General features: G+C 47.6%; 1 protein-coding gene across 8 annotated transcripts in view; it reads right to left on the reverse strand.

Annotated features, from left to right (window-relative positions):
* Positions 1 to 8,729: 8,729 nt before the first annotated feature.
* sema6d (semaphorin 6D) overlaps positions 8,730 to 17,704 on the reverse strand; it is a 61,599-nt gene continuing 52,624 nt past the window's right edge. For 3 of the 8 annotated variants that reach the window (XM_028956406.1, XM_028956407.1, XM_028956408.1), the window contains 12 exons: positions 17,468 to 17,587; positions 17,040 to 17,128; positions 16,258 to 16,475; positions 16,034 to 16,165; positions 15,797 to 15,952; positions 15,544 to 15,717; positions 15,301 to 15,441; positions 15,110 to 15,187; positions 14,972 to 15,030; positions 14,144 to 14,200; positions 13,391 to 13,558; positions 8,730 to 12,336 (listed from right to left, as the gene is read on the reverse strand). In XM_028956406.1, coding sequence (XP_028812239.1) covers positions 11,039 to 12,336; positions 13,391 to 13,558; positions 14,144 to 14,200; positions 14,972 to 15,030; positions 15,110 to 15,187; positions 15,301 to 15,441; positions 15,544 to 15,717; positions 15,797 to 15,952; positions 16,034 to 16,165; positions 16,258 to 16,475; positions 17,040 to 17,128; positions 17,468 to 17,587 — 2,690 coding nt within the window. In that variant the 3' untranslated portion in view covers positions 8,730 to 11,038. The other 5 variants (XM_028956409.1, XM_028956410.1, XM_028956412.1 and 2 more) reach the window with 5 other exon arrangements.

Genomic DNA, 17,704 nt, shown 5'->3' on the forward strand with positions numbered 1-17,704 from the left:
GCCCTTGAAGCAGCCGACGCCGGTTTCACCATCTCGCACTCAGCGAGTTTCCCATGGAAGCGCTTGAAAACATCTTGCCTGGCTGTCAGTACTGTACGAAGCGCCGTTCGCTCCCGCCTGGCAAACAATCGGTGTGTCGCCCCTGCTGTCTCCGGCTGGTAATTAATTGCACGTTTTCTTAATTGCTGTTTGTGAGCATAGTGAACGTGCTCAGGGAGAGGCTGTTGCTCCGAGCCGGAGGGTTCGCCATATGTCCGATTACTCCGGCGCCGGCTGTCCACGCCGCCTCGGCCAAGCAGGTTTAAATCCTGCAGGAATCCGCTGGCCAGTGCAATTCAACGTACTGATTAGTCCGTGCGCTCGGGTGCCTGATGGATTCCTCCTTATAGTGGAGGCTCGCGGGCGGAGGACGGGCGGAATTGCATTTGTTTTGAGCCGCTGCGTATAATCAGGAGGTAGATTACTGTGAAATGTCATCATTGCCTTTCCGCGCTCGACGCACAGAAATTCCGCGGATCGATCTGCTATCGAGCCCGTATCTGAGGAGGGAAAGGAAAAATCCCGGACGTAATGAAACGAGGCCCTGTTGATGTTGCCCATTTAAAGAAATTAAGACAGACTGTGAAGGTCTTTTGTCACATTTCCTGATTGGGCTGCCGTGGGGGTCGGGCCTGACAAAGCCTCTGACCTGAATGGGCCCTGTGGGTGAATGGAAGGTGACCTGTCACTGTGGACTTTTGTATGGACTTCGGGGGCTGGATGCTCCCTGAGCTGTCTCAAGCTGAATAGCCCAGGACGGCAGGGAACTGCAGACGCAACCAAAGCTGCTGAAATCGTCCACGCTGTTTGTATAGTGAGGCCGGAGAGCTGTGGGTAGTTGGGGGTGGATGCAGCACTCAGGACATTGTGTCCTTTATGGTCAATAAGTCCAGGCTTTGTTTTGCCACATTGTGGATGTGTAGGCCTTTTGAAGCTATATGTCCTGGAAAGTTTTTTTTCTCTACAGCCTTTCTAAATCACATGGCCAGTGTGCTGAGTCAGCTGTCCCACCAGAGACCACCTAAACAAAGTGACCATCTGTCAGTATTGGATGCTGAGAGAGTCATTTGATGATGGTGTTGGGGAAGGAACTGAACTAACTTATTAATTGAATGGGACACTAGTATAGGACTTCATATTAAACGATAAAAATACACTTGTATCACCAGTTATATTTTATACTACTCATTACTGCAACATATTATCCAATATTTAAGTCAAATGTATAATTGTAATATATTTAAATGTTAATGATGTGTTTTAAAAAAGTACTGTATTCAGAATACTTTAAGATTACATTTTTAAAAGCGTGTTTAAAGTTGCGTGTCATCATCATTTCTGTCATTTTATTGCATGTAATAAACATTGAAGTGCATGATGCAGAAAAGCACCCTTGTAAACATACGTGGGTTATATTACAATTTAACTTTGAATTAACTGCGCCCAAAATATGGGACACCCCAGACAAAATTACACAGTTGGCAACCTGAATATTAGAATTGACTTGAATACAATATAGTCATTAATATTTTTTTGACAATAAACCACATATGCATAAAAACATTTGAAACAGTTTTTAAAATTACTCGTATTTGTTTTAAATACCACCATGTAAAATTCATATACATTTATATTCTCGTCTGAATAATAAAGAGACTGTAGTTTGTACTCATTCAGCAAATGCTTACATACATATTATTTCTTTTGTTCATAAAAACAACGACTGTTTTGTTTGAAGGCAAATAATAGTGTGCATTGTTCCGCCATTACATATGAAGAGGCATGGGTAGTTGGACAGAGAAGGTCTCCTTTGTTGCAGCAGAGAAATGGATATGTGGGTCTGGGCTTGAGGTAGCACCATTTCTGGTGCCTGAAAAGATGAGCTTGTCTCAAGGACAACCTGATACTTGCCTAGCATTTGTGTACACACATGAAAATCCAATTTATAAAATGTTTGGAAGCGTGGGGACATGTCTGCTTTCTTTGGGTTTATCATCCGTGTTTATTCCTCTGTTTGGATTTGGGTTTCTAAGAGTTTTAGGCCCAAAGAATGGATTTCACACACACACACACACACACACACACACACACACAGACAGCCAGTGACCCCCACTGAGTCAAAGATTTAGTTTATGAGCAGCTGAACGATTCGGCCCGTCACCATACAACCGTGGTAAATCAAGTGAAACGGCGACAACAATGCCGACCAACGCAAGCTGGTCAGCGTCAAGCTGCACGGAACAGGAGATCAATTCAGGTAAATAGAGAAATCTGCTCCCTCCCACCCGTCCTGCAGCCACAGGTCCGAGCACGCAGGGCTCGCAGGCAACCACCGGCACGCCAAACTCCTCCAAATTGCTTTATGTAGGCAACCATTATACACGCCTCTCAATTTGCAGCCATTCAGTGCGGGAGCGCGGCTCCTAACTCCTACTAATTCTACCGAAATCCCATCCCCGATTACCGCAGCTGCAAATCGCACCCCCCATTTACCCCCATTTTTCCTCTCCTATACGTCCGGTCTTTGAAAAGACGGGCTCCGGCCTGGTACGATTTACCCTTCCAATCACATCTCTTCACAGCTCTTTGTCTTGGTCTTGATCCGTGCGTCTATTCTGTTATTTATATCCCCTCCGGCTGAAGGGGTCGTAAATTCGTCCACATGGCAGCTCTCTGCGCTCCCTCCCCCCTGCTGGCTTTCCACCTCGCTGGGCTCAAGTAGGCCCGTGGCCTGCCGCGATCAAAGGCCCGTTATTCAAATCCGTGACCTTCTGACACCGGTGGGCTTCAGCCTAGCCCTGCGCAGTGACCTGACGTTTCATCACACCGTCCGCCGTCCTGCATTCTACATTCGCCGGTTTTTGCAGAATAAAAGCAGTCGTTTTAGTCTTGGCTCATGAAAACAGTGACTTGCATTACTAAAACCCAATAGATGGGTTTTGGGGCAGTGGGGGCCTAGCGGTTAAGGAAGCGGCCCCATAATCAGAAGGTTGCCGGTCCGCCAAGGTGCCACTGAGCAAAGCAGCGTCCCCACACACTGATCCCCGGGCGCCTGTCATGGCCGCCCACTGCTCACCAAGGGTGATGGTTAAAAGCAGAGGACACATTTCGTTGTGTCACCGTGTGCTGTGCTGCACACATTGAGAGAAGGCTAGTCTGTTCCAGTCATCTTTTCCTGCATATTAAAGTCAAAAAACAGAAACCAGTGAACACGCAGCAAGAAATTCAAGATCTGTTCCAATCCCCAGCACTTTAATAATCATGCTGCTGGTTAGGGTGGATTTGTTTGCACGCAGTAGCAGACGCGGCATCACCGAATCGCACGTCCAATTGGAGATTCGGACAGGCAGTTAATCGCTGCTCCGCGCCCTGTCCGGAAACGAGCGTTTCGTCAGCAATCAGGCAGAACAGGACAAGCGAGTCCAGGTCCTGCCAGATATAGCAGGGCCGGGCAGGCGGAGCTTGGAGGGGTCAGGAGATGCTTCGCATTTCTCGTGTTGCTTCATCCAAGGCATGAAAGGGCCCAGTGATGAGGGCCGGGTGAAAGTCGGGCCAGCCCCTCATCTCGTGATGCCCTATGATGGACCGTATGATGTTTTTGTCCGTGTGTGTGTTTCTAGTTTGGATGCAGTGTTTACGTAACACTTCTGCGGTCTTCAGAATTGGTTTTTTATTCCGCGTATTAGCCGGGATAAGATCACTTTAATGACTTACAGTGCAGTAAAATGCCAGGTTCCATCCCCTCAAACCCAAAGCCGTATTTATCTCATTTAGCCATCTGCGATCGTTATTAGATTTGAACGTGCAAATATTTACCATCGTGCTCGGATTTCTGCTGGGCTGGTATTAGATATCAGAAATCATTTGCATTTTGTTTGATGTGCAGAAAGAAAAGCGCGGAAATATAATGATCTGATTAGCACCGGGCCAGTAAATATTTGTCCGTAATGCACTTGGACTTTGAGAGGACCACCGCTGGACGTTGTCCAGGATTCGGTGGATGATAAAGAGGCCCAGAGTATGGCAGGCGTGGAACTTGGCTGGTCCTCTCCATATAAACCCTTCCTGATGTCGCAGCCAATCAGACGCTAACAGGACTTGTGATTAAGAGTGGATGCTCCGTCTGTGAAAGAATGGCTCTAATTTCTTCTTCTCGCAGGGGTTGATGGGCCTCTTCGGAGAGGAAAGGCCGCTCGGCACAAAGGCCCGAGAGGCTGAACTCTCCCCCGCCGACTCCCCAGTGAAAGAGCTCTCCTCAGGCGGCCTTTTAATAAGCCCAATCTCAGCCTGCCCCCGCCCCCCCGACCCCCCAGCGCCGCTCACTGTCACTTCTGCTGGGGTTCAGATCCACCGCGGTCTTTTGAAGCGCTCCCTCCGTCGCCAGGCTCGTCCGCAAACCATTTCGCCGCGTGGGAGCCCAAGCGCTAAAAGTCATGAGATGGAAGCACGTACACTCGACGTGACGTGCTCGTTTTTCCACCGGGCGGGAGCGAACGCGGCTTTTCCTTGCCGCGTGGCGGTCCGTCGGTGCCCGCCTTCCTCCTTCACGAGCAGAAAGGACAGTGTTTGTCCGGCGGGCGCGGCGAGGGGAGCTCATCTCCAGCGCGGCGCAGTCATTACGCATCGATCAGTGCCGAGTGCCTCTGTAAGCAGGGCCCTTTGTCTGTTCGCCTCTGTCTGCCGCGCCCGCCATCAGTCTCATGGCTTCACTCAACAGAGGCTGTTGGTGAGCTTGGGGGGAGACACGCATCTACGACGTATTTATCCAGTCACCACTATTACAAACAGCTGAATTATTATATAGAATTATGTTCCTTCATAACCTGACGTGATATAAGTCACTTTTTCGAAATGGATCTAAGCGCATTGGCTCGGTATCTTTATTCCAAAGAAGAGGAACTAACTACACATTCTTGGCATGTAATTATTTATTTCAACCAGAACACCATCATGGATGATGTTTTTATAAATTGAGATAAAATGGGAGGAGCCTTCTCACTGAGGCTACTTCCTCATTCTGGATTATTTAAACCCAGGACCATTAATTCATCACATGCACAGAAGATTGTGGTGTTGTCAGGACTGGCTCCAGGTGAGGTTGCCAGTCTGTAACTCCGCCCCCTCTGCAGGGACGCCATTTTCGTGGACTCTGTGCATGAGTTTCTGTTGTCAACCAGTTTTGTGTTTTTGAGTTCTGGCAACCGCCACACGCCTGCGGGCAAGTTTATGTTCTCCCCTTCGTTTCACCGTTTTTTCGCCCACCGAGCCGCGCTTATTTGTGTTTATTTATTATTATTAATAAATCCTTGTTTCCCGCCTCTGCGCTTCCCTGAAAAATGGCGTCCCTGCAGAAGGGGCGGAGTTACGCTGTCAGTATTGACCCCAGCTGGCAACCTCGCCTGGAGCCAATCCTGACCGATATATATTAACGTTTGAAACGGCCTTTATTTCTCACTTGTTGTCAAATGACGGCGCGCTATCGCTGCATGGGCTTCATGGCTGCACATTTACTGCCAGCAATAAATGACGTTGCTGAATTAAAAAGCAGGTTGATGAAAGAGTTGAGTTGCTGTTGGATATTCCTGGCTGGCAAAGCTAAATAAGGACAAACATGAAGTGAACATCTCCAATAAAACGCCCGTGACAAAGAGTGTTCTTGCCGCCACAAAACCAGCGTTTGATCCTGTTGCTCATCTTTGACTTACTGAAGCGCACGCTGTAATTTGGTGTTTATTGGCCTGCCCGAGCAGATGCGCACTTAGCAATTTGTCTCGTTTCGTTGCCTAAGGAAAGCCGGAGGTTTTTCTTGTCTTTTTTTTCCTCTCCGCCGAGCGCCGCACGGCGAGAACGAGAGAAAGCGGCTGCGTGCGAGGCCAATGACGAGGTGGGTTGGCGTGTAATGGCCTGGGTGCTTTCCCGCGCCCCACCCCGCCTTGGGGTGGCCCCAGGTGGCCCCGAGTCACGGCCGTACGTGCCGCCGCACGCATGCCTCGCCCGCTACAAAGCCGGCGCGGGCCTTCTCACGAGAACTGACAGCTAAGCACCTAAACCTGCGACGACAGGCAGAGAGACGGCGGCTAAAAATAAAGATTGGGTCTTTTCACCTCTGCCGTCAGTCCCTGCGGAGGGTAATTGTTTGTTGCTCGATGCTACGTCAGCAGTAATGGAGGAGCCCTCCGAAAGCTCCGCTATTTCTCAAGCTCAACAGCTTGTCACGAATGCATGAAGAAAGTGAGAACGTGAACGTGCATCGAGGGTAACTTGAGATTATTTTTCCGCTGATTGACGGCACCCTTTAGAAAACCTTTTTTTGGGGCATATAATGCGTGTAGCTGTCAAAACGCATGGCAGTTCCTGTCAAGGTCAAACTCACTGGATGCGAAATTCTAATTACGTTTTAAGTTCGTGAGCAAAAAAACCCCGACTGTGAAGAGGGTCGTGTGCCTTGCAGCCTCAGTCTGGCAAATCCACTCATCGTGAAGCGAAGATGCACCTCAGAAGTTGCTTCTCTTCTTCTTTACTTGCGCTTTACTGCACTCAGGTGAACATGACATTTGTCTGGTTGAGAAAATGGAGGCGTGTGACTGACACGAGTCGGTCGCGACGGTAAACCCGGTTTTCTGGAGGACGTGCGGCGCTTGTGCTGTTGGCAGTGTGGCGAGGGGAGCTAAATTTACACGCTTACATAAATCCGAGTCTCCCGCACTCCCCGGGCCCGTTTATTTCTTCCTGCCACGTTAACGAAGCTCCGCTGCTCCGATCACTTCCTCGAATTGGTTCCGTTGAGCTCGGTTGCGCCGGCCCCTACATTTACATTTACAGCATGTATCAGATGCCCTTATCCAGAGCGACTTACAATCAGTAGTTACAGGGACAGCCCCCCCTGGAGCAACTTAGGGTTAAATTTTAAGGTCTTGCTCAGGGACACAATGGTAGTAAGTGGGATTTGAACCTGGGTCTTCTGGGTCTTCTGGTTCATAGGCGAGTGTGTTACCCGCTAGGCTACTACCACCCTAAAAAACATCCACTAATCTGGTTTTCATTCAAAATCCTCCAACATTTGCGCTCTGCGTGCATGCGAGTAATTATCGTTGTAAGCGGAGTTTACAATATAATCTGTTATTGACAAAATGTACATCAAGCTGCTTTACTCCTACTGTTGAACATGTGAAGGTGCCTCTTTGGATTTTGGCAAAGTGCTCTTCAGCCACCTTTCCACAAGTGGCTCCCCAAATGGCGATTGCATATTTCACCGCCCAGATACTCTGGGAGGGGTGGGGGCAGCAAATTTCATGATCCTCAGTTTCCAGCGTAATTGCTACCGCAGAAACCTTCGAAACTTTCTCAGGAACGGAGCTGCAGCTTTCTGGTTACGTTGGACAAAGACGCCGCCCCTTCTTTTTGGCCGGAAGAGTGGTAATTTCATTATTTCTGCTCATATCACTGCTTCTTGGCATCCATTTACTCTACTTGAACTGGTGAAGGTTTGTTTGAATGCAGCCCCCCCCCCCCTTCTTAACACCCTATTCAGCGGTTGAAACACATTAACATAGTAAAAGCAGCGAGTCGAGGACAAACGTTTGAATGGAGGATGCACTTCTCGGTTTGTTTGGCCTGCCTCTTGGTATTGATCCAGCTATCTGCAAGAAGGTGGTCGATGAAGCCTGCTTTTGAATCAAGACGTCCCCGTTCCCTAGTCCCTTCAGAAGGCCAGTGACAAGCATTGGGAATGTGCCACCATTGTGCAAGAAGAGGAGGGGTGACGGCCGGTTTACCCTAGGGTGCGATTTTTCAATGCAGGCTGGAAAATGCAAACGAAGGGCCACTTGTGCCAACACAAAGGCAACCTGATCAAACATGGCACCAGTTCAACCAGCATAAACAATATAGCATCTATATGTGGCTTGAGACGAAACCATTTGTAACAACGTAGTCCGGAAAAGGAACTCGCGTAGAGAATTAGAATAACCTTTAAAACGTACTCCCATGCAGGCTGTTTACACCGCCATCGCCGAGGCGGCCGTGACCTGTTGATGAACGGCCTGCTCACGAACATGACATTTTAAATGTGGAACAGTGAGAAACGTTCCCATGCGGAGTGGAAACCATGAGAATCAACCCAGATAAGCTCACAGGCCTCCGAGCCGGTTCAGAAGAAATGTCATTCTCCAGTGGACAGTGTAATTACCGCAGGTTTCGGTGAATCATGGCCGACTTTCACATACCCGATCTTAATCGGCACGCCGGCCCTCGGAGCAGCTGCAGAGCGCAGCCAGATGTTCGCCACTACGGCTACAAACGGCTCTGGAAACTTTCCCAACACTATCTGGACTGGCCTGAAACTTCAAAACAAAGACGAGGTCTAAAAATAGCCCCCATCCTTCACATAGCCCTTATGGCCAGGCCACCATATGCCTCTCCTGTGATTCATGCTCTGCGAGTATGCGTTTAAAAAGCTCTAATGAAATGATTTGGCGTGACTGCGACGTGTGACCAGTCCACTTCCAACACGCTCATCGGTCTGTGCAGTAATATTTATTTCAACTATACATGCCGTGTTAAAAAAAAAAACCTTAAAACAATGAACGTAATTATGTACACATTCACAGTACAACTTTACAATATATCTACACGTTAAAATACTCTGTAGAACATACAGCTTGGATTCCGACGGCCCAATTTGCACAGAATTGGAAAAAAAATGGTTTATTTTGCACACAGACTGAAATGTAAAGGCTTCGATTGCAACAGAAAACCGATTCATATTGCAATATACAAGGCAGCTTATTATGAAAAAACATTGAGGATGGAAAACATGTGCAGCTCTCAATTAGTACAAAAACCTCATTAATAGCAGACAATGACATCCAACCAAACAGACAGGCAATTATTGAAATACAATCATTTCTTGTAAACAAAAGGTAACTTTGGGCTCATACAGGCTACTGACACCTCATTCTGAATATACTGAAATGCAAAAATATTGAAATGATACAGTTTGCTCTGGAGAATAAAACACTGAGAAATTGTTGCCTCACCCCGCATCATTGCGAGTGTTCCATTGTTCTCATGTTGATTAAACCTTTTCGAGAGTTTGTATATAGAACCTGTCACAGTACATTCACTGCATGGCACCATACTTCTGCTTTTCTGGTCGCTTGCCTGTGATTTCCGCACGCTAACATGGAATGTTTGACTCCTGTCTCCAGAAAACTGCATTTTGTAGATTTAGCATAGACCTTTATCCATTTTCCCCTGCTTTCCAATACTGAAATTCAATTTCTTCAATGATATGAAATGTTTAGAACCATCTGACCACTGCTCAGAATTGTTTTGTTCATTGCATAAGGCACAGATTTGGGTAAACTTGCCTAAAATATTATAAACATTTATATATAGTTATATTTACAACATTGTCATTACCGGCATGACACCTCAGGACACATTGGTAGATGTTTGCAGTGATTGTACAATAATTCTTAAATTGGTATAGAGCTACAAATGGTTTGTGTCTAATAAGTACAGTAATGGCTCTTTACAGCCAGTACCAATGCAGTTTCTCGCTTCTTGAGAACACAAAGAGACAAACACTAGTGACAGACATGCGTTCACAGTGAGGACAACTTTGTAGCTCGTCACGAATAAAACTCAAATATCTCACATAGTCCAGCACGTTTCTTGCCAATTCATTTTTTCATAATGCATTTTTCCATTTGTAATAATTTATGGTAATTACCATAGCTGCAGTAAATACCTACATATTTAGTGAATATTGGAATATTTATAAAGGACAAAGTTTGTGGCAACCATGTCCTAACTTGGTATCATTTCCAGTTTAATGGTTCAACAGTTTAAGGCCAGATCTACAAAATTCTGTTGCATATGCAGTATACTTCCTGGCATTCTCCAAACCAGTGACATTGACCCATAATACGATAGCAAGATTTTATATCACCTTAATTCCGGTGTATGTAAGGCCCACAGTGATGATGCACAACTTTGCATTCTGTCAGCATTAGTGAAGCTACCATTCGGTGGCTTCACACAGGAAACTGTTATATATAAAAAAAAAAAAAACCCACAGAGCCAATACACAAGAGTCCAAATTACAAATACAACAAAACAAAACCAAATGATAGCAGCAAGGTGTTAAGTATTTCTCCCAGTGAGTTAAAAAAAAAAAAATCTGTTGTCCAAGTAGGCACCCTGGACATTAAATCACAGAAACACAGGAGCTCTGTAAATGAAAGTCTGTAGTTTTAAGTACGGACATGTCTGATATTAATGGGATTTTTTTTTTTTATGAAATGAATGAGCAGGTCTTGTTTTCAGACGACTGGCTGCACGAGGAACTGAATGCATCCTTTTGTCTACGTGCTGGGTACTGTCTACATAGCCCAGAGGGAACATACTGTGCACTATTAAACATTAGTTTTCTCTTTCCCTCCTACATGCCTGCATACCCCATGTATCTCCTATGCTTACTTTGATCTTTCTCCAGCTGTATACGTTATGTCTCTCACTTTCTGAGAAGTTCACATTTAATGGGAAGACAGTGCTTGGTGGCAATGAATAAATGAAACCCATTCTTCAAGTATTCTCATGTGTCAGGAACCTCGAACTGCCAGGACAGCTTGTTGCATGAGGTGGGCCACCAAGGGGTTGGGTTCTGCCAGCTGGCCCCCATTTCATACGAGCACCACAGAAGTCTTGCCCGTTCCTGGCTCCAAAGGGCTTGAAATGCAAGGCTCTCCAGCAGCCTGTCACCTGTCACTTGAATTTTGTACCATGTGAAGCAGAAATGACAACTGGTGGACGTGCCTGAAGTAGCGTCTTTGGCCACTTGTGTGTTCCTTTTTTTGTTCTGGACGCGTACAAAGCGCTCACCATGGGGACACTATGGTGCCCCTCCCATGGCTTCTCCTTCACCCCAAATTTCCATTTATGGAGTAAAACAAACCACATTATGGGGTCAATGGTTGTCTTTATTTTTATTTTTTTAGTAGCTGTATTTGTTCACCACCCTCATTTGCGTAGTCTGTGGCACAAAGCCATTGGGTTTAGGGGGAACGTCCGGCTTTAACGAAGGTGTCCTCTTAAGTCCTGTGCGTGGCAATGAGCCATGTCCACTGTAGCTGCTTTGTCGGGACACCGAGGGCTGCAGATGCATGCCCATGTGCATCCCATGCGAGTCCAGCCTGGACGGCGGTGTGGGGGGCATATACCCACCCCTGTTCATGCTGGGCTGCCTCGACACAGGCACTCCATTGGGAGAATGCAGGTTTTTGGGCATGGATGAAATGGAATGCCTCTGCGAAGAGCTCCGGTGGTACGCCCTCTGCCTCTCCAGAGTGTTCATTGGCCCCGTGGGTGTGGTGGGGGTGGTGGGCACGTCTACCCTCTTTGTGGGGCTGTTCCTTGGCAGGGAGGAGGAGGGGGAGTACAGGGACGCCTCCCGGCTGGGGACTTTGGGCGGGATCTCAGTCATACTCACCATGGGGTCCAACATCAAATGCTGCCTAGACTTCTGTGGCATGTCCGCAAGGATGGCCTTGGGCGGGCCGCTGTTCTCGTTCAGGTGCTTGAGGAGGTCGTTCAACGTGTTGCGGGCATCGACTGAGCGGCGGTGTTCCTTCCGGCCAGACTTGGAACCGGGAACATCTGTGTTTTGTATCTTCTCGGAATGAGGCACGTCCGCAGCGAAAGATCCCTGGTGCTCGTGAGTGGCATTGGGGAGCACGACGGCACTGGGAATGTGCGCGTTGCCAGCAGAAGAGTGGGGCGGGGGGCTGGAGGGGAAGTACTGATTGCTTTTGGCAGGGGCTTCCTTATGGGAGCCGTTCAGTTTGCCATGGGCTCTCTCCCACTGATTCTTTATAGGCTGCAGGCCCTTCTGCTGGAGGACTGGAGTCGACTCTGGGGTGGGAAGAGCTGCAAGCTCTGGAGGCTGACTGCTGAGGATCATTGTCTTTGTGTCCCCAGTAGGAGGCATGTCGTTGCCATTGCTCAGCAGGTTAGTGTAGAGTTTTGGAGAGTCAATATTGTGCTGGTATTCCTTAACTGGGCTGTCAAAAAGGCCATTAAGTTTAGCAAAGCTGCCCATTGAGTCAGTGCAGGACTGGGCAGACTCGGCATCCTTGTGGATCTTCCTTGGCTTCCGTAAAAAGGCATCCCGGTAACAGTAGACCACCATCCCAGCAATAAATGCTCCCAACAGGAAAGCAGCAAACACGCAGGTGATCAAAATGTTCATGTGGACCATCTGGTTGGAGTCTCCTGACTGAATCTCCCACACACCTGAAAAAAAAAAAAAAAACAGCACTTGGTATAAGAACACAGGGGCAGAATATTGGCAATCATCACAAGCCCGTGTCAGTTTTTGGTGGTCTTGAAATGCATGAATTCTCCACCTTTCCCTCCCCCAAAAGAATTCTGTCCAATTGTATTCACGAACTTTATTCCTTTGCAGGAATAAACCATAACAGGTTATTTGGTATTTTACACTGCCATTTTATTGTCTGTATTACATTTTATGATATTTACAGCGATATAATTCCCCCCCCCAAAAGATGAGTGTAGGTGCTTCACCAGAGCAGATGTTAGTTTTGACCAGTTGTATTTTAAACATGCTTTTTAGTGTAGATTGTTTTAGTTAAGAGTTTTTCCCTGTTCCAAGTTATGGTTTTATACTCAGTAAGGAAAAAAGTAAAGTTCACCCCCTACTGAGCAGCATTTCAAAGTTCAAGGATTTGTTAGTTACCACAGACGCAGGAGGAGTTAGTCATCAGCATTGTAATGCTAGGAAATAAACAGGTTGGGTTAATAAGGCCCTTGGCGGTATCAGAATGTCCTGAGTTGTAATGCCATGGCAGCAAAGAAACAAAAGAATATATGGTTAAACGAAAGGAAAAAAGAAAGAAATTACAACAAAGAAGAATTCTATGTACAAAAAAAAAAAGAAAGATATTCAGAACAAAAAGGTTAGAGCATAATGTACATAAATCATAGAAACATATAAGAAATAGATGGAAGAAACTGCCATATTAGCTGATGGAAGTCCTGCATAGCTGCTTTAGGTGCTGTAGATAAGCTTTATGTAAAGTGGTGAGTTATGGAATGTCACTGAATTCACATGAAGCCTCTACGGCGCACATGGTTTTCTTTGGCGCACAGCGATATGCGGTGCAAATGTTCCATGACCGGCTATTGTGGTGCATGGTTCAGCCATTCAATGTGGCTAGAGTTGCAAGCTCTCGGGGACCCTGGCCCGCTGTCAGCGGGGGCTCAGTAATGGCAGCTATTAGTCAGGATTCCATTCAGCGGTACAGAGTGCTCCCTGTTAAGGCCTTACCCTCCGGGACACCTGGGAATGAGTCAATAGAATGGGAAGGAGCTGGGTCATCCGGGATCACAGATTTCCTTGAACCAAAAAGTTCAGGTTTCTGTGTGGCAATGATTTTGGGTGAGTCTATGGGGCCAGAAACCACTGGCGTGACTGACGGTGATGACAACTCCATGTCTGTGGTGACAAACAAATTGTTAACAACGGGATCAGACAGTGGGCAAAGCAAACTGTTAACAACGCATTAGTAAGTATGGCACATGATTCCCTGGTTAGTAATGTACACTTTTATAAAAAGCAAGATTTAATACATTGCATTAAAACAGACACGTGCTTTTATTAAATTGTACTACTTCAATAAGAGGAATTATTCCGGTGGCTGAGTGACAACTGGTATTGAAAGCCAATTGTAATTAGCAACGTGCTCCTTTAGCTCAGACACAATATATTTTGAAAGGGGAAAAGGATCAGAGTTTTCATCTGAAGATGGAGAGAGAATGTAATGAGGCAGGGTGCGTGGCATCCATGCAGAGAGTGAAAACGGGAAGCCAGGTGACAAAAAAGGCTTGGTAAGTCAGGTGGAGCGCAGAGGGCTGGGTGTCTTGTGTCTCGGGGCGAATGTGGTGATGGGGTGGTGAAGGATGAAGAGCTGGGTGTCAAGACAGATGAAAGGCCAGCAGCGGAGGAGGAGAAGAGAGGGGCTGGATTATGCTGAACTCAGGGGGGATAAAAATCAATCGAGTAAAAGGAAAAAAAACTAACCAGAAGTTGGGTCGCCATATGATTTGTAATCTGGCACAGATGTAGTAGCCAAAAATTCTACAGGAATTAAAGGAACAAGAAATCAGCACAAAAATAATCTAAATGATAAAAGACAAAAATAACAGGCCTGGACACCATGGGCAGTATTTTCAACGTGCCGCTTAGCATAGAACCGTGTGCTAGGCACGGCGCTTGTTCGCAAGTTCAAGGTCAGGGGCATCCTCAGGCTTGATATAAATACATAAAACAAGAAAGAACGGCTTGGTGGTCATCAGTATCTCAGAAAGAAAAGAAACTAACCAGCTAGCCTTTTTGTGTAATTCATTCCGACACCCAGTACACGATCTAATGAGGTTCAACAGAGTTTAAAAAGCGGGAGCTTGATGATTGACCCAAATTCAGAACGATAACTCAAAATGTCACATGAGCAAACATCATTAAAGATTCTGTTTCTTTCCTGTTTGATCTACTTATTTATGTAAATCCCTAGAATGCCTTTGACCTTACGCTAGCCTGAAAATACTGCCCATAGGCGTGTAATCGTCAAATAATAAGGGGAAAAAGGTCTTCCTCCCAGTATACACAGGTGAAAAAGTAGGAATGAGAGACAGAAATCTCTGTAATGGGCATCAGCTCTCATCTCACAGGTCGGCCTGTTGTCCCTGGCGCCAGCACTGTCTCGTGTGCTTATGTACGGTTGGGTGCCATTAGTAAAATGTGGTTGTTAAGGTGTGTATTACGGTGTGTGACGGGTTACTAGTGTGATGTCTGCGAGGTGATGGGGTTTCTGGGGATGGGGCGTGTTTCTGGGGCGTGTTATGGCCTCACCGTGACAGTCACCGAGTTGTGCGGTGTTGCCGAATTCCACGTCTTGTTCGTAGCCTGCGCTGTAACAGACAGACGGGAGAGTTGAGAATGTTCTCAGTCGCCGCTGATCGCCGCTCAACGCCTCGCATGGACACTTACTGTGAGCCAGGAAGCACCTTCTCGCACGAAGCGTACGACGTCCAGCCGCAGTACGGGTCCCGCGAAGCGATGCAAGACCTGGATTACATGACAACTGATTAACCCAACAGGAAATTTACCGCTGTGCCGCATTAAACATTAAACATCGGCGCTCATCGTGGCAGAATTTGCCCCAGAGGCTCCAGTCTTACTTCTGACAGGAGCTGTGGCGCTCGCAGCGGCTCAGTGGGATGCGGACCACGCAGCTGGAGAAAGCCACATAGAGTGTGTGAGAGTCCTTGTCCAGGTGGAACGAGAGAATCCGCCGGTCATCCTCGTTGCTCGATAAGCACCTGGCAGGAATTCGAGAATTAGCGCACAATGATGGGTTTCCGTTGCCTTTAAAGCCGATGTAGTGGTTGACTAATCAGGTGTGGAAAAAATGGCCATCATACTTTGCCTGGTTGAAGACGTCGATCTCCTCCAGCAGCACGCTGTCATTGAGGGACAACGGAGACGTCTTGGCAAGGACCTTGAGGACAACCCCAGCTTCTGAGCCGATGAAGACAACGGTGTAGTTCTTGTGGGGTCCTGCTGAGTTGTCAACTGCTAAAGCTGTCAGCCTGTACCTGCAGAAAACGCATATTTAATGTGAAATATAAATGTATGCGCCCTGATTCGGAGCAAAGCCTCGACAAGGGTGCCGACCTCACTCGGGTCTTGGTGAACCAGGGTTCATCTCCAATGGAAGGCACTGCTGCATCCATGAGGGGATGGGACTTGATGAACTGGAGAGTTTCGTCTGGGAACTCGATTGAGGACTTGAGCGCCTCTGCGGGACCATGTCCTGCACAGCAGCCAGGCCTGGAAGGTGAGAGAAAAGGAGGAACGTTGTGAGCCTGGAGGAGACGAGGATAGTATTCGTATGGTCTTTGGACAACCCACCTGGGCTTAGGCAACTTCTCCTCAGGAAAAGGAGTCCACACTGAATCGGGCGTTTTCTGCTCCTTGAATCTCCCCCTGAAGACCTTCTCGATGTCTGCCATTGTAAATGCGCAGACCGCCGAGCCCGGAATGCTGTTTGTATGGAGGGGGGGGGGGGGGAGAAATGGCATCGGTGAGCCAAGACGCGCGGCCCCCACAAATGGGGTTACGGCCGAGCCGCTTACCTGTTCAGCTGGGTGGTGAACACCCCCACAACAGAAGGGACGCCGTTGACGTCCACGATGTCTGTGATGGACTGGAGAACGTCGAAATAGAAGAAGGACTCGCCCGGCACCGAGCAGTTCAAGCGAGCCTTGACAAATGAGGTCCAGTGCTTTTCCAGCACTCTCTGGGAGCCGCCGACGTCATTCTTGCATATGCGTGCCACCCGGGAATACACAGCCTTGGAGGAGAAAGGGCTTCAGATTCAGCATCGGGAAAACACTTCCAGCGTCTGAATAATACATCTGCCCCACGCGGCGGCCATCGCGGACGCGGGAAAAGGGGCTTCTTCTGCCCAGAGGCAACGAACCGGCTCCAGTCCGGCCCGAGCTTTTAAAAGGGGATTCTTTTCCGAGATCTGGAACTGAGAACACGTTCGCTTGCTAATAGGGGAACGCGTTCGACTAACGGGCTTGCGGGCTCGAAATCAGCCGAGTGTTACGAGCTTAATAATTTACCAGGGCAAATCTCCACCAGAGCGCAGGTGTCATCCTGGGCATTAGGGGCGGTGAAATATTTATTAAACCTGGCGGTGAAGGGAGGGCACTTTAAAGCCCGGCTGAATGATGTACGATATTGGTAAATGTAAACCCGGCTCCAGGGGGGTTAAGTGCTCGCTTGGCACCTCGGGGGAACAATCGGTAGATCCGTACACTCGCTGTGGCTAATATGGTACAAAATAAATCTTGGCGAGGACGCTCCTGAGAACATTCCCGTTGAAAAAGACCACGTTGTATACATGTACCTTTCCCAGGTTGTTGTGCTCGGCGGCGATTTCTCTGAAGAAAAAGTACACGTAGTTCCCATATTCCACCGCATGTAGGAAGTGTGGCTCTGGAAGGGAAGGGAGAAAAAAAAAAAAAAGTTTGCACGTTGTCACCAATGACCCCGGCTAAATTTTTGATGCAGCGTCGACTGATGCTCAAAGTGTCTCAGTTTTGACCCAGATTGGTGGACAGGACTGCCGCAACTGCGAGTTTGCTTTATGAAGCAAAAGAAAAAAGCCCTAGTTATTGTATGCAATGTTTGAAAGCATAGGACCAAAGCAAAAGCTTAAGCTAACCGCATCGCGGCCACTCAGCATGAATGTTTTATCCTCTGCTCTGGGTGGCCAGTGACGTGCGTGTGTTTCCAGGACGTTGCAGGGTTGATGTTTTGAACGTGCACTCTTACCTTTTAGCCACTTGGAGTCATATTTGATGGTCCTGAGGGCAGAGCCATCGCCCATGCTCCGATAGATGACTGCGTCGCTTGCCAGGAAGTCCGCCACAGTGGCAGAATACAGCTTTCCGTCTGAAAAGAGACCATTTACACTCCTGTATTACCCAGACACACCAGGAAAACTGTTTCTGTTTTTTAACTGATCTGGACAGGAGTCATGTTGTTATGGACAGTAGCTATTTCACATAA

This window comes from Denticeps clupeoides, chromosome 16 (genome assembly GCF_900700375.1).
Source record: "Denticeps clupeoides chromosome 16, fDenClu1.1, whole genome shotgun sequence".
Taxonomy (NCBI): Eukaryota; Metazoa; Chordata; class Actinopteri; order Clupeiformes; family Denticipitidae; genus Denticeps; species Denticeps clupeoides.